General features: G+C 37.8%; 1 protein-coding gene across 2 annotated transcripts in view; it reads right to left on the bottom strand.

Annotated features, from left to right (window-relative positions):
* LOC119731341 (dual 3',5'-cyclic-AMP and -GMP phosphodiesterase 11-like) overlaps positions 1 to 14,264 on the bottom strand; it is a 63,840-nt gene that overhangs the window by 13,480 nt on the left and 36,096 nt on the right. For both annotated transcript variants that reach the window (XM_038204516.1, XM_038204515.1), the window contains 4 exons: positions 11,883 to 11,953; positions 9,548 to 9,608; positions 8,379 to 8,426; positions 1,676 to 1,819 (listed from right to left, as the gene is read on the bottom strand). In XM_038204516.1, the coding sequence (XP_038060444.1) occupies positions 1,676 to 1,819; positions 8,379 to 8,426; positions 9,548 to 9,608; positions 11,883 to 11,953 (324 nt within the window). The remainder of the gene's footprint in view (positions 1 to 1,675; positions 1,820 to 8,378; positions 8,427 to 9,547; positions 9,609 to 11,882; positions 11,954 to 14,264) is intronic.

Here is a 14,264-nt window from a genome sequence, read left to right as displayed (position 1 = left end):
ACATAAAGCCTTAGTCCCGACTGTGCATTTATGTGCACAATGAATGGGACTGATGTTCCTCTTAGTACAAAATTCTGATATAACAAACTATTTGGCTAGGTCCGAACGAGTTTGTATTAACGAGACTCGACTGTATATACATTTGTAAAAAACTGATTCAATTTCTTGTTACATAACTAATGCTTTTAAAGACTTAATTCCAATTCTATAATTTAATATGGCATTGTTTCTTTGTATTACATGTAAATGAAACATTCCTGGCTTCGCTTGTGACCAGGCGCGGATCCAGAGGGGGGTTTTGGGGGTCAACCCCCCCCCCCCCAGCTCTGTCAAAAAAAAAATTCTCATACAAATTCCTAAAAAATAAGTTGAACCCCCCCCCCCCCCCCCTGCTGTGACACCCCCCCCAAAATTATACTGGTCTAATGTCCGCCTGTTCAAACTACGGTACACCATTCTGTAATGTGTTAAAAATCGTCGAATTTGAACAGCGCCCCCGATTGAAATTGGTACCAGCCCCCCACCCCCCGCCCCCCCAGTTTTTGATTTTACGGAGGCCAAGTGTCCGGAGAAAAAACGTGTGTACATTTTCAGATTTCTTGGCTGATGAAACCCCCCCCCCCTGCAAAAATTCCTGGATCCGCCCCTGGTGACTCGCGTGACATACACCATGTGTGACTCGCGTGACATTCTTGAGATAGTTTTTTCTACAAGGAATGTAGAGCAAATAAGAATATTCATACTTTTATTGATAGACCACCACTATTTCATTTACAAATATCAAACACTAGCTGAATCCCTCTCTAGTTATTAAGTAATCTGAAAAAAAGGCCTATTTTGTGACTCGCGTGACATATTTTTGAGGGTGTTTTAACGATGAAATAGTGGGAAAATACTGAAGACATTTGGAAAAATTCTCAATGTTTTATCAAATAGACTGGAATAGCTATCAAATGTATGCAGATAAAGCACAATCTTATGAATGAGCTTCAATTACTTCCTCAGTTTGTGATTTATACCCCTGACCCTCCGTTTTGCCCACAAAATTCATCCATGTTCAGGAGGCTGAAACTTTAAATCGAATGATTTATTTTTAAAAATCTTTTGAGATTTAGATGGTTTCAATATTCCTCTTATCAAATATAACTGACCAACATTTATTCCTTTCACTTCAATTTTTGAGTTTGGTGATGACCCTTACATAGAATGGCTGTTGTAGACAAAAGAAAATGAGGGCTGCAGCTTTCGTTTTCTATTGTCTACCTGCGTTTGTATCACTCTGGATGAGCAGTGTTAATCATCAGTGTTAACACATGAAGTATACTAACAAGGAGCACAGAAAGTTCTGCTTTATTAAGCAGGGTTTATTCGCTTCAATAGTCAGCAGAGCCTTCAATGGGTCTGGTCTGAAGATAGTCCGTCGTTTTGATGCCATTCTAACCCATATTTACTTAACCTATTTATGCAACTATCTATGAGCTTGTCCAAAGTCATGTGATATAAATGTATGTACATGAAGCAACTATCTTTAGTCAGGTGATTCTTAAGACAACACGCATCAAATTTGACAGGGGTAGTCCACACTTGCATACTTATTCCATGTGGTTAGTGTGAACAAAATCAACATATCTTCACTATTGACTGCACTACATTTACTCTGATCATAACTCCATACCTCAAACATGTCTTCATCATTCCTATTGAAGGGTGTACCGTCTTGCTTATTGACCAATAGGATGACTCCTAGTATAGATCCAAAGGCATTCTTGATGGGCATGCACAGCATCTGGCGTGTTTTATACCCTGTTTCTTCATCAATCTACAAAGCATCCAAATTATCAATGGTAAAAATATGCACACGTACATTTCACATTAAGATCTATTTTGAATGTGCCAGCAAGAAGTGATTAATGGACTTTCATATCAGGGGCCAACTTCATGGAACTTCACATGACAGGAAATATTACCATACTTTGTTAATTCCTCATGACTAGTACTGGTAGTTCTCAAGTATAATGACCCTCAAGCATAATGGGGAGGGGAAAGGAGGGACTCAAAAGGGGGGGGGGGCAAGGGAAGGGTCTTCTCAGGGCTAGGTTCATCCTCAAATGAGTTTCACCATGTGTTAAATATGATACTCTAGACAAGTAGCTTGAATGACACAAAACTATTTATGCTGTGTTCATTGCTTGGGCTACATGTAGGTCATGTTCAATAAGAACATTCATCTACAATGTAAGGCCCATTCACACCAACTACAATCTCTGTGTTGGACATGGGTTCATGCTGAACCCTGACAATGACATTCTGGCAACCCCTTTCACATTAGCATCAATCCAAGACAGCATCTTCACAGGTCCAGTGCTCAACACAGGTAAAACTCAGCCCTGGTCGGGACCAGAGTTGAGGGGCTCTACCCTGGTAAAACAATCCAATATCTATATCCCCTTCATATGCAACCTGGTATTAGTTTGAACATAGAACAAGGTTGCTCTATGGTTTGAAGAGTATGAATAGCTGACCACAGTAATAATAATAATAATAATAAATTAAAATTTATTTTGCGTGGTCTACATAAAAATGATCAAACGCGTCTGCATTTAAGTTTTAGGTACTGTCAGCAATGCATTCAGGAGACTCCCAGTGGTCCAGTGTTGTAGTCGAGTACTTTTTTCCGAGTACCGAGTACTGCCGAGTACTTAGGTTGCAGAGTACGAGTACGAGTACTTGTACCTCCGAGTACAAGAAAGGATCTCTGAGTACGAGTACTTGTACTTCCGAGTACGAGAACGAGTACGAGTACGAGTACTTCCGAGTACGAGTACGAGTACGAGTACTCGCATTTCCGAATACGGCCATACGGCAAATGGTTCATTGTGCGTAATTGGTCCAGGCCCAGTCGACCGATATACAGACCCACTCACGGCTAGCTGTTAAGAACAATTTCCAACTGAAAGAATCGATAAAATAAGGCCATGGTAAGTGAAGCTACAACATTTTTTTTCCCCCCGAGTACTGCTAATCGAGTACGAGTACTTTAATGATCGAGTACAATTTCGACATGTCGAGTACGAGTACGTTGCTGCCCGAGTACGAGTACCGTCATTTCGAGTACGAGTACTTTGACATTCGAGTACGAGTACTCCAAAAAAAGTACTCAAGTACGAGTACGAGTACCGAGTACGAGTACTACAACACTGCAGTGGTCCCTCCCAATTGACCTATCGCCGTTTGCGAGTTAGCCACACCCCTTAGACAACCCTATGGAATTTTGTACACTAAGTTTTGTTTGTCTCAGATTTTGCGCATTCCGCATCCATTTTGTATCTCATGTAATTGGACAATATTTCACAAGCTGCATTCACGCAATTCTACCGCGATAGGTTAATTGTGCACAGTGGTCCTACTGTGTCTAACAATACTCTATGTGGGGTGACATGCAGTGATATCTGGAGTAATTGAACGTCAGGATTTATTTTGTAACATACACGTACCGGTACATGTTTGCAGTGGCAACCTGGTTTTTAAACGTGATTGATTATACCTGTACTTTCCATAGTCATTCACTACAGTATGACATGCTTCTCTCTCCTTGTGGCATTCATTGTGTGTTTTGTTAAAACTAGCCAGCCAACACCCCCCCCCCCCCCCACTTTCATGCACGTAGTTGTTATGCATGTGATGCATTACTTTGCCAGACAAGAGACATTGTAGTAATGCTGATGCCAATACCAGTAGTTGGCACAGTGCCAAGAATAAAGCATTGCAAAATTCAACTAAATGGAAATTTGAATACTCCATCAGACTCAGCCCTAGCCAGCAATTTTCACTATACATTTGTAAAATCATATCAGCTTCCTGTTGAAGATATGTAGCCTATTCACCAACACAAAAAAGGCTTTCCACCCTACCATGTAAACCCGTGTGGATATCAACATTGGGTCCACCGTTAGCTGAACCAAATCTGATCCAGCATGACTTGACAATGCATACAGTTCACACTGACCAAGCACCAGACCCACGTAGGAGCCATGTTGGTTTCTTGCTAGTGTGAAAGTGGTTGCACAAATCTTGGGTCTGACTTGGGTCAAACACAGAGATTTTGGATAGTGTGAAAGAGCCTCAATAGGTTCTGAAGTTGAACAAAACATCAGCTATACACCAGGAGCAAATGACATAGAACTACCAATATGCCCATAAAAGTTGTATTATTGATTGATATAATTAGTATTGGTATTTGAACCTGTACATGCAATCATATGCACACATACCAGCTGTGCACCTCAAATCACCACAAAAGAGTTAATTGACCAGTTAACAATTACGGACTGCGGTAATGTGTGATATGGCCATAGCACCCAACGCAAGCCGAGGGCGCCATATACGTAGATGCGTCCCAAGGGGGTTAAACCGTCACGTCCCACATCACAGCAGTCAACAAATCTTCTGTTACAATGTATATCATGCCAATAAGTCAAAACATAATGGTTTATAAAGTTTTAATTTACTATGTAAGAGTGCGCTATTGATGTAGCTCCCACTTTTAAAAATTTGTCATACAGTCACATTTCTAAATCTATTTCTATCTCAGTTTGTTTTTGACATCTACCATAGGCTTTACTCTGCTGCTGTTATGATGTGGCTCATATATAAATTTGTGACTTTTGTGAAGATTTGTGTATTTCTGTAGATTTTTATCATCTGCTGCTGACCCAAACTGTACTCTAAATGCATGTACGCAACATGGCTGCCACATTAACCTGCTCTGGATTGGTGTTGTGTATTATGTTTCTTTTTATGCTAACTACCGGTAGATGGATGTATTTTTAAGTTCATTTTTTAACAGCAATTTTTTTGGTCAAAGTTTTTCAATGTAATGCAATTTTGATTATTTAAAAAAATGGAAGCAGAGCAATATAAAGTTTAAATTATCATTATTATTAAATAAATGAGATGACTGCACAGTAACCTAACCTTTTGATTACTGCCAGCTTTCCTACCAGACATGAGACTGAGCGGTTGCAGTTCTCAGTCACCTGGCGCACGGGGCTGCCCGATACGCGCCCTACATGCCTGCCCAACGTAGTGTATAAGACTTAATTTATATGCAACACAGTGTATACAAAGTAAACAGCCATTTTCAGGACAGACATGTGCTGGTATGACCAGCCAACCAATGAAATTACACTATCAAAGGCACAATATAACAATGAATATATTGATACATGATCATTGTGCTTCAATAGTGACACTTCTGGGCAATTCCACGGTAACGGAAGGACGTTTTCACTCATTAAACAAAATTTCAAATGTGTGTATCACAGCCACTGTTCATAGTTACAGCAAATAAATGTCACAATTGTATTGCTATAATGCTACTTTCATTTTCCACACTTTTGAGGGGGAAAGAATGCCTCCCGTTTTTGAATTATGAATATTAATGAGGTCGGTAACGGAAGGACGGTAAAACGGACAAGGGTTTTTCAACTTACTCGCGTTTTGCGTAAACTCTGTGAATTTTATGGGGCAATTATATTTTAAAGGTAAGAAATGGAATCCCTGAAGCTTTATCTATACTATACCGCCTTTCATTTGACTTTAAGTGTTTCGGTAATATAATTACAACGTTTTAAGCAGATTATGATTTGGTAACGGAAGGACGGTAACGGAAGGACAAAAGGTTTACTCAATTACAGCATGAACAAAATGTGAATTTACACTAATTATACAAGTGAAACAAATTGCTGAAATGTGTAACTGAATGTGAAATCAACAATATGCAGACCTGGCATAAATAATTATACCCAAGAAACTATTGAGATAAAGATAGAAGCCTGCTAATTAATGATAACAAAAGAAAAACGAAAACAACCCAAAACACATAATTCACGAACACAAGACAACTACAGAAATGGACTTCAAACCCACCACCTCAATCCTTAAAAGTTTAAATACACAGTATTTCAACTCTTGAGTATATTGGTTACATGTTCACCAACAACTTTTAATAATAATACCGGTCGGTTCAGTGGTTTATCTAAAGGGGGGGGGGGGGCGACCAGCCTACATGTACATTTAAGGTAAAAACATCTACCGGTAGTACTGATGGCTTTAGTTAGGTGTTGCTTTTAATTGAACTCTAAAATCAATGTTTGAAATCAAATTACAATGATTTAGAGTAGTAACAATTAATTTATAAACATCCAAACTGAAATTGTTAACTTGGGCATAATTTGTCAAAGATTGCACCTCACATGTCTTACACATGTAAATTGAATGAAAGTGCCCCAAAGTACCGGTACTTTCTGCCATCTCATTTTTGACTTAATTTGCTTCTGGAATGGCTTCACAGAATTCGTATCTTTCTCTATTGTCCATGAATGCTGATGGCAGCAACTTTATGATTTGATTTTCTGCAACAACTCCATACATGTACAAGTACTGGTACATCAGCATATATGTATACATTGTACATGTTGTACATGCCTGTGCCTTCCTTTGTAATAAACACCTTGCCCTGCTTATCCTGCTTTTGTGAAGGTGGGTCACATGAATGTCCTTTCAATGCTCATTGTACATGCATGTATTTGCAGTGATTTTCATTTTTCAAACATGAGCGCAAATGTCGTAACATTTGATAAAAATACGATTTGTCCTTCCGTTACCGTCCTTCCGTTACCAATTTGGTAACGGAAGGACGTGATTTAATTAATTGTAATTAAAAAACGAGAAGAAAAGCAGTGTCAGTTATAATGTCATATTGAAGGCCTACCTAAACTTGCTTTGCACAATAACTTTCAATGCATTCATACTGCAAGTTTTAAAAATAAATAAAAAATATGTATATTTTCGGTAACGGAAGGACATTTTCGAAGGCTGAAATATTAGAAGTCACTGAAGCGAAGCAAATTACGCAAAATGTTAAAAACAAGTTTTAGTCGGTTTTTCAAGACCAATACTTTCTCATGACAGAAACTGATGGCATTAGTACATATTTTTGTGTGTGTTTTGGTAGAATACTTTCATATCACTATTAATCACATTTTTAGGATTAAAACAGGATTATTACATAATCCTATTTTTTGGTACTGAAATGTATAAAAAATAAAATTCCGACTTCAAATCTTGAAAATATAGACTTTTAGCTGTCATTTGATGCCAAATTTGTTTAAGTCACATGTATTTGAATTTTTTGGTGTCATGTCCACTTTGGTGTGGAATTGCCCTTCTTCTGATTTAGAATGGAGATCTAAACTGATATTACTGTACGAGTTTTAGGCACACAACCCATTACATTAATTGCTATGGAGCATGACAATGCTATCATCCCTGTACGCACAGTGCATAGACGTGTATGCATATTAATATATAATACAAGCTCACCCTTCTCCACAGTTCAAAGAGACACTCATGCATTAGTCTTTGACTTTACATCACAGATTGAGGCAACGATCTTATCACTGTTATTTGTCTTGGTTCAAGATGTGCTTATATGCTGATAAATAGTCCTCTGGTCTAATGCCTTAAACATGAACCAGTCATGCATGACCTTACTAACGTCAGTGTATAAGTGACGGCCCTAACATCTTGCACACAGATTTACCTGTGTGTGGCGCCATGTATTTAATATATGCATTATTGCATAATTTATGTGTTATTGTATCCAAAGAGCTTGAGTGGACTATGCCATGAGGCAAAAGGCTCAGTGGCATGTGGAACACAGACACACTTCATTATTTTACTTTCATTTACAAATTTATCTTCCACAAACTTGAACCGCAATCCTATTACAAGTGTGTGCAGCAGTAAAGTGCTTGCATCCAAGAAAAGTGCTCAATACGCACCTTTCAATAATATACGCACCTTGCAACATGGGGCCCATACTTATGTTATTGCCATGGAATGACTATTCAGGATTAAGGATTCAAGTTTGCTTGAAGACAAATATGTATTCATGTGAACTAAGCTTACACATCATATACATGTACGTTTACACTTTCAGTTGTACCTCACTTTATGCCCTATACACATGTGGCCTGGTGGGGCAGGCTAGAAAGCGCCAGGTATGGACTTTTGAGCAGCTGTTGATTATACCATGGAGCTAATATACACCATGAGACAAGAAAGTTGGGTCAACCTCACAGCAACGTCTGGAACCATGTCTAAACTTGATCAGGATATTAAATGATATTCACATTGCCGTAAAACCAGAAGAGGTAAAGTTATCACAGGAATCCTGCTTACCTGGGTTCCTTTACCTTCTCAGCAATGCTGGGTTACACAGTGTTTAATGATATGTATTGATGCAGTGAAGTTATGTCTAATACAAATCGTTGGTCTAGATTCACTAAATCTGAGATTCAAATGTAAGGGCTCACCTTCGGATCAAACCTAGAATCCTTGTACACATCGGCAATGTTCAAAGTCTGTGAAAAAGAGAAAATAATGATTAATGGAAATGCTCTTTAAAACCAACAATAAAACAACGAAAAGTAGTTTTGAATACACATATATATTGTATATTTCACAACATATTGGGTGCAGTACCAGGGCCCGATTTCAAGAAACACTACGATGTGTCGCAACCCGAGTTACGACGTGTAACACGTAGCAACTCGCGACATGTTGTACGATCCATTTCACCAAACTTGTGATGTGTTGAACTGTCATAAGTTCCTTGACAACAGCTTTAAACAGGTCGCAAGTCACGGCGTGACTGATGGTCATCGCGAGATAAGAAGCGTCCTTTTCTTACCCAGTTTTATGCCATACAAATTACATAAATGAGACTATAATACCAAGACACTGTGTGTAAAGTTGCAAAAGGAAAATGCATTGAAGTAATTATTAATTAGCCTGCAATATTGCAGTTTAAATTCCAAAGTAGCTATCAGTCCACCGCGAGCTTGTTTCCCATTCAAACTGCATTACAAGTTTGCCATTTTGTTTTATGTTTTAAAAAGTTTTGGAGCGGATATCTGACGACTCTTTGTTGTCGATCAGACGACTTTTTACTGTATGCGGAATAAATACATGAAACAGTCACTGTATTGTGCAATAAATACACCTACGACGCGTCGCACTTACGACGCGTTCTGTGAAATGAATCGCAGGACGCTGCGACGCATGGTAGGGATACGAAGCGTATCCCTACCATGCGTCGAAGCATATCCCTACCATGCCTACATCTGCATGTAGGCATGTCTTTTTGTTTTTAACTATTGTTCACCAAGTTGTAGTCACATCAATCACAAATTAAGAGAGTAAATATGCATGCATAGTGAACAAATCAGTGTATTAAAGATTCATAGAGCGATGCATTCAATTACTAGAGAGCCAACTTAATGTATTACCTGCTGGGCGCATCCATGTTTGTGCACAAACCAATAGAAGGCTCAAAATGTTACTTGACTTTTGTATGGCTTTGTGCATATTGCATTTGCATTTAAAACCTGTGTGTATATGAAGCCGACGCATTCCAAACATTGATTGCCCAGCTTGCCGTATAAAGGAGAGAATACCTGAGGCAACCTGTCTTATAGCTCACCTCACCAGTAGTTGCTGTATACCCTGTGATTCCAATGTGGATTGGAAAACAACACTCAGGACTGAAAAGCAAACAGACAAAGCTATATTCAGTATTCCACAGCACACTGTAAAAGGACAAACTGAGGATCTCAAAACACTTTTATTTGATTTGTCATTAAGATGATGAAAGGCATTCAGTAGTGCAGTGCATTACCTTTTACCAAGCCTGCAATATTTGTTGGATTGTGCATGCCTGTCAAATAGCCCAAGTGTCTAATTTACACAACACAGATAGGATTGACAGGCAGCATGAGTTCGAGAATTAAAATAATGGCATACACAAGTTGAAGTACAATACAATTTATTGATGATGATTGGAGTTCTTATTCCTGTTTCAGACTGTAGTTCTAGAATCACGCCAAACCAAATTATTTCTGAGATTTGAATAAACTAACTGAAAAAGTTAAAGTTCAATACCCGCAAGACTTTGAAAGATCAACTGTTGCAGACAGTCGGAAGGACTCTACAGCCCTTTGGTTTGAGATGTTGCTCTCATTCTGAGCAGAACTCAATTATGCAGATTTATGTACATGTACATGTACATGTACGGTAATTAGAAAGTTTGACCTTTGGCCATCACACATCACATGGCAACAGACCTTTGCAGCTCCCGCGCAGGTACTGTTTGACGGAAGGTGCAATGATAGTAGTTATACAGGGTGAGCCAAAAAGAAAGTCACCTGAATTCATGATTTTTTTCCTTAAAAAGCAATCAAATTTGAAACACCAAGTATACACCTGTATCTTAAAAGAGCATGTTCTTCCCCTCATCTCAAAAAAAAGAATTACTGAAATTGATCTATGCTATCAGAAGTTAAGCACGTTTTACCATTTTATAGCTGTCCGTGGAATGCCAAATTGGATTAGGTATTGAGTTGAGATAGAATTACAGACAACACACAAGCAGTCCAATACAAATGAGATTTTAATTATTTTAATGAAGACTGAAACATTATTTTTACTGTCAGATTTTGTGTTTTGAATAAGAGGAACAAGTCCACCCTTTATTCTGACATATTGATGGTGATTTGTGTACGTTTTCCTTTGCAAGTTCTCGTTCATTCATCGAGGTGGGAAAATAGCCATGTTTCATTGTATTCAATGGGTATTCATCATTTCGTAGAAGGGTAAATGATCAGTGGTGGACAGCCGAGTTTTGTGGTCGTTTTATTGAAATAGACACAACTTGGGAATAAATTATGCAAACTACGTGAATTTTTCACAGTTACAAGTCAATAAGATGTACTTTATGTCTCCCAAGTCACATATTTTGGAAATATTTTTCAAATTCGGTCACTTTCTTTTTGACTCACCCTGTCTTACGTAGCCTACATGTACCGGTACTGTTTTCTCTATAAAGCATGGACTTGATGGGTGAAAACTCCATACATGTAGGTGATGTGAGCAGCAAGAAAATGGCCATGATGCATGTGGGCAATTCCAGCGTTATGTAATGTCCGAGACACAGCTTCTAATAGCCAGTGAGTAAATGTGACAATGTATTTTTCAAATCTTACACATGATCACATCCGTCATGTAATAATGGTAATGGAGATTACAGACTAAGAGTTTTGGATCATTTCTCTGAATCATTGATAAGGCATCATGGTTAACTGGCTCCGTCACGGACATTACACTTCCCCTGGAATTGCCCATGCATTAATAATGTGCTATCTCTTCACAAGCCCTTAGTAGCCCGTTTTTATTGTCCTTTTCCTTCTTTAAGCCATAATTCAAGGTTTTATCAGCTATGTTTGCCGACTTTCATGTTGCTGGCCAATCTTTTGCTGCTTCTTCACAGAACTAATTTAAACACTGAAAAACAAAGTCGAAAAACAAATCTCAAGGAATGGCGCGAAGAAACGTATTTACGCTGAACAAAAAACAAAACCATGCAATGTGAAAGGTGTAGCTCCCATGCAAAGCGCATTTGTCAGTCTGAAACCAAACGCAATTGGGGTTGACTCAAGTTGCTCTTAATTCAATTTGGTTTGGCACGAATCTGGAATGCCGGTCTGAAACCTGTGTAACTTTGTCATACATCTACATGTACGGTACATGTACACGTAATGTACATGTATTTAGGACCAGCAGATCTAGAGAGACCAGCAACACCAATTTGTGGGTCAAAAAGAAAAATAATACATGTACAATGCTAACGTCATTCATCACAATCTGACCTGAGCGACTTTACTAAAGCGTCAACATAGTAAGAGTTTCTATAATTTATTTTGGGGGTGTGAGGCAAAAACATTCTGACACTGAACAGATACATTGTAGCGTTACGTACTCACCTGCTTCCATTGTTGGGACCCTTGTTCTCTAGATCATCCACGCCCAACTCAAACACTTGTGAGAAGATGCTCTGTATGAACATGAAAATACCACAAATTCATCAGTACATGTTCATACCAATACAGATGGTCAATGATGAGGTACAAGATTCACATATTAACATTCATTCATGTGCTTTCCTGTACCACGTTTGAAGGCCAAATGCAATTTGGTTTTTCAACAAGTTAGAGTAACAGTTTCAGTTTGAGTCATTGTTGTTTGAAAATATTTCGCACACGTAACTTTATGAAAGATTCACAGCACTACATGTACATATGTATGTACATGCTAAATGACAACTCGGATGGTCTAGGAATTTTTTTCTTCTTCATGTTTTACCACAAATCATGTGATAGCCAAAACAAACAGGCTTTGTCCAACACTGTTATAAAAACATCATTTTTTTTCCATTATTTTGTTCTCTCATTTTTTCCCCTTAAGACCTGAACAAGTAAATACAAGACATTACATGCACCACAAATGTAATTGGCTCTTCAAACTTAAAAAAAACTGAAAATATGATCTGCGAAAAGGGTATACAGTGTGAAAAACAAGTAACTATGATGTACCAGTATGTTCGGTGTCAATGAAATGAGATCAGTGGTATGTGTGAAAGAAAGGAATGAAATGGAGTTTGATGACAAAGTAAATATGAGTGTACAAAGATTCATGCTACTTTAGGACCGGCATATTTCAGAATGTTAGAGAACATACAAGAATCACACATAAAGTGTCGTTCACTTGTAATTTGAAAACCAAAAAACTACATTAATAAAACACTGTTGAAACAAAAGAAAAAAATAAGTAATATAATGCAGTAACTTGAAGAATTAAGAATGTATGTTTATCTAAATTTCTTGTGTTTTTGGCAACACCAGAACTATTTGAAACATATCAGTGGCGCACCCAAGGGGGGGGGGGGCCCCAAGAGGTTTAAAAATTTTTTTTCAGTCCCACGATTTGACCTTGTTGATATGTATGTGTTCTATTTTCGAGTAGCATAATAGGTAATGGGGTGTAAGTGGCGCCACCAACATCAAAATAATCCCCCCCCCCCCCCCAAAAAAAAAAAAAAAAAAAAAATTAAAAATTGTGAGCCCCCCAAAGCCAAATCCTGGGTATGCCACTGAAAGATATGACATACATGTAGATGTTGTGTAAGATAGAGAAAAGAGAAAGATGACAGGTGTTTTATTTCACATACAAATTGCCTTACTCCTGTTTCATAACTGACACATATAACTTTCAGAATTGATCCACTAATATATGAACATTAACAGTCTTTCCCTTGAAACGAAAGAGATACTATTTCCTGTCATTATTCTTTGATAATATAATTAGCAAATTACATTTGCACTGGTATAACAGGCTAAGACTCAACCATATTAGAATAAAATATGAGTTTGTGATCAGACAGTTATGTTGTCCAAAATTAAATGTTGATTTCTAAACCACTTTTATGGAGAATTGTGTCATTTGTTTTTCAAATTCAACAATTATAAAGTAAAGAAGTTTTTGTCCATTTGACAGGAAACACACTACATCTCAATAACATCCTGCATGCTGAGCAAGCCTGTGCAATATTTCACTCTAGGTTTACATACGTACATGTACATGTGCAAATTGAGACTGGTTTTAAAGGTAATATACAACATTTGCTTTTGCTGTAATTTTCAGAAATGGATGGATTTGGGGGTTAGTATTTTGTGGCAAATATGGTACACTGACCTGTTTAAAGTTTTGTGACCCTACTTCAGACGAAACGGGACAATTTATAGATGTCAGGGAATTGTCAGGTCAGGGAACCAGACAGTAGCGCATGGCTTGCATCCGATCAAGGATATGTAACCATTGGCAAACAAAATGCGGACTAACTAAATTTGGTAAATTGGGGGCAGTACTTGAATAAAGTCAGTTTTTTCAACGATCGTTGGAAATTGATACAAAAATCCACTTTTCCAGAAAAGGAAAGCACACCAGGTGCCATGATACCACAGAATGCTTGAGACTATTATTCACTTACAGTCAAGTAAGGTATTTCATAATAATTTGGTAGTTTTGTTTTTTGATGTTTGCGAATGTTGTATATTGCCTTTAAGTGTCAGCAAATGTCTATGCACATGTCCATGCATGTACATAGAATGGACCCTTTTCCATCAAAAAATTACCAAAGAGCTATATGTAATAAGAAGATAATGAAACCGGTGAACACTGTAAAATCATGCATAGAAAAGATATTTAGAATGAAAACAGACAATTTTGCATGGATCTCTAAAGAGCAAGCTTTTGTACTGAAAATTTGAAAAAAAAAGAAAAAAAGAATTTCTATCCAGAACTATGAT

Source organism: Patiria miniata, unplaced genomic scaffold, assembly GCF_015706575.1.
Source record: "Patiria miniata isolate m_02_andy unplaced genomic scaffold, ASM1570657v1 HiC_scaffold_23, whole genome shotgun sequence".
NCBI lineage: Eukaryota > Metazoa > Echinodermata > Asteroidea > Valvatida > Asterinidae > Patiria > Patiria miniata.
The sequence above is the reverse complement of the archived record's forward strand: the minus strand, read 5'-3'. Positions and strand labels throughout refer to the sequence as shown.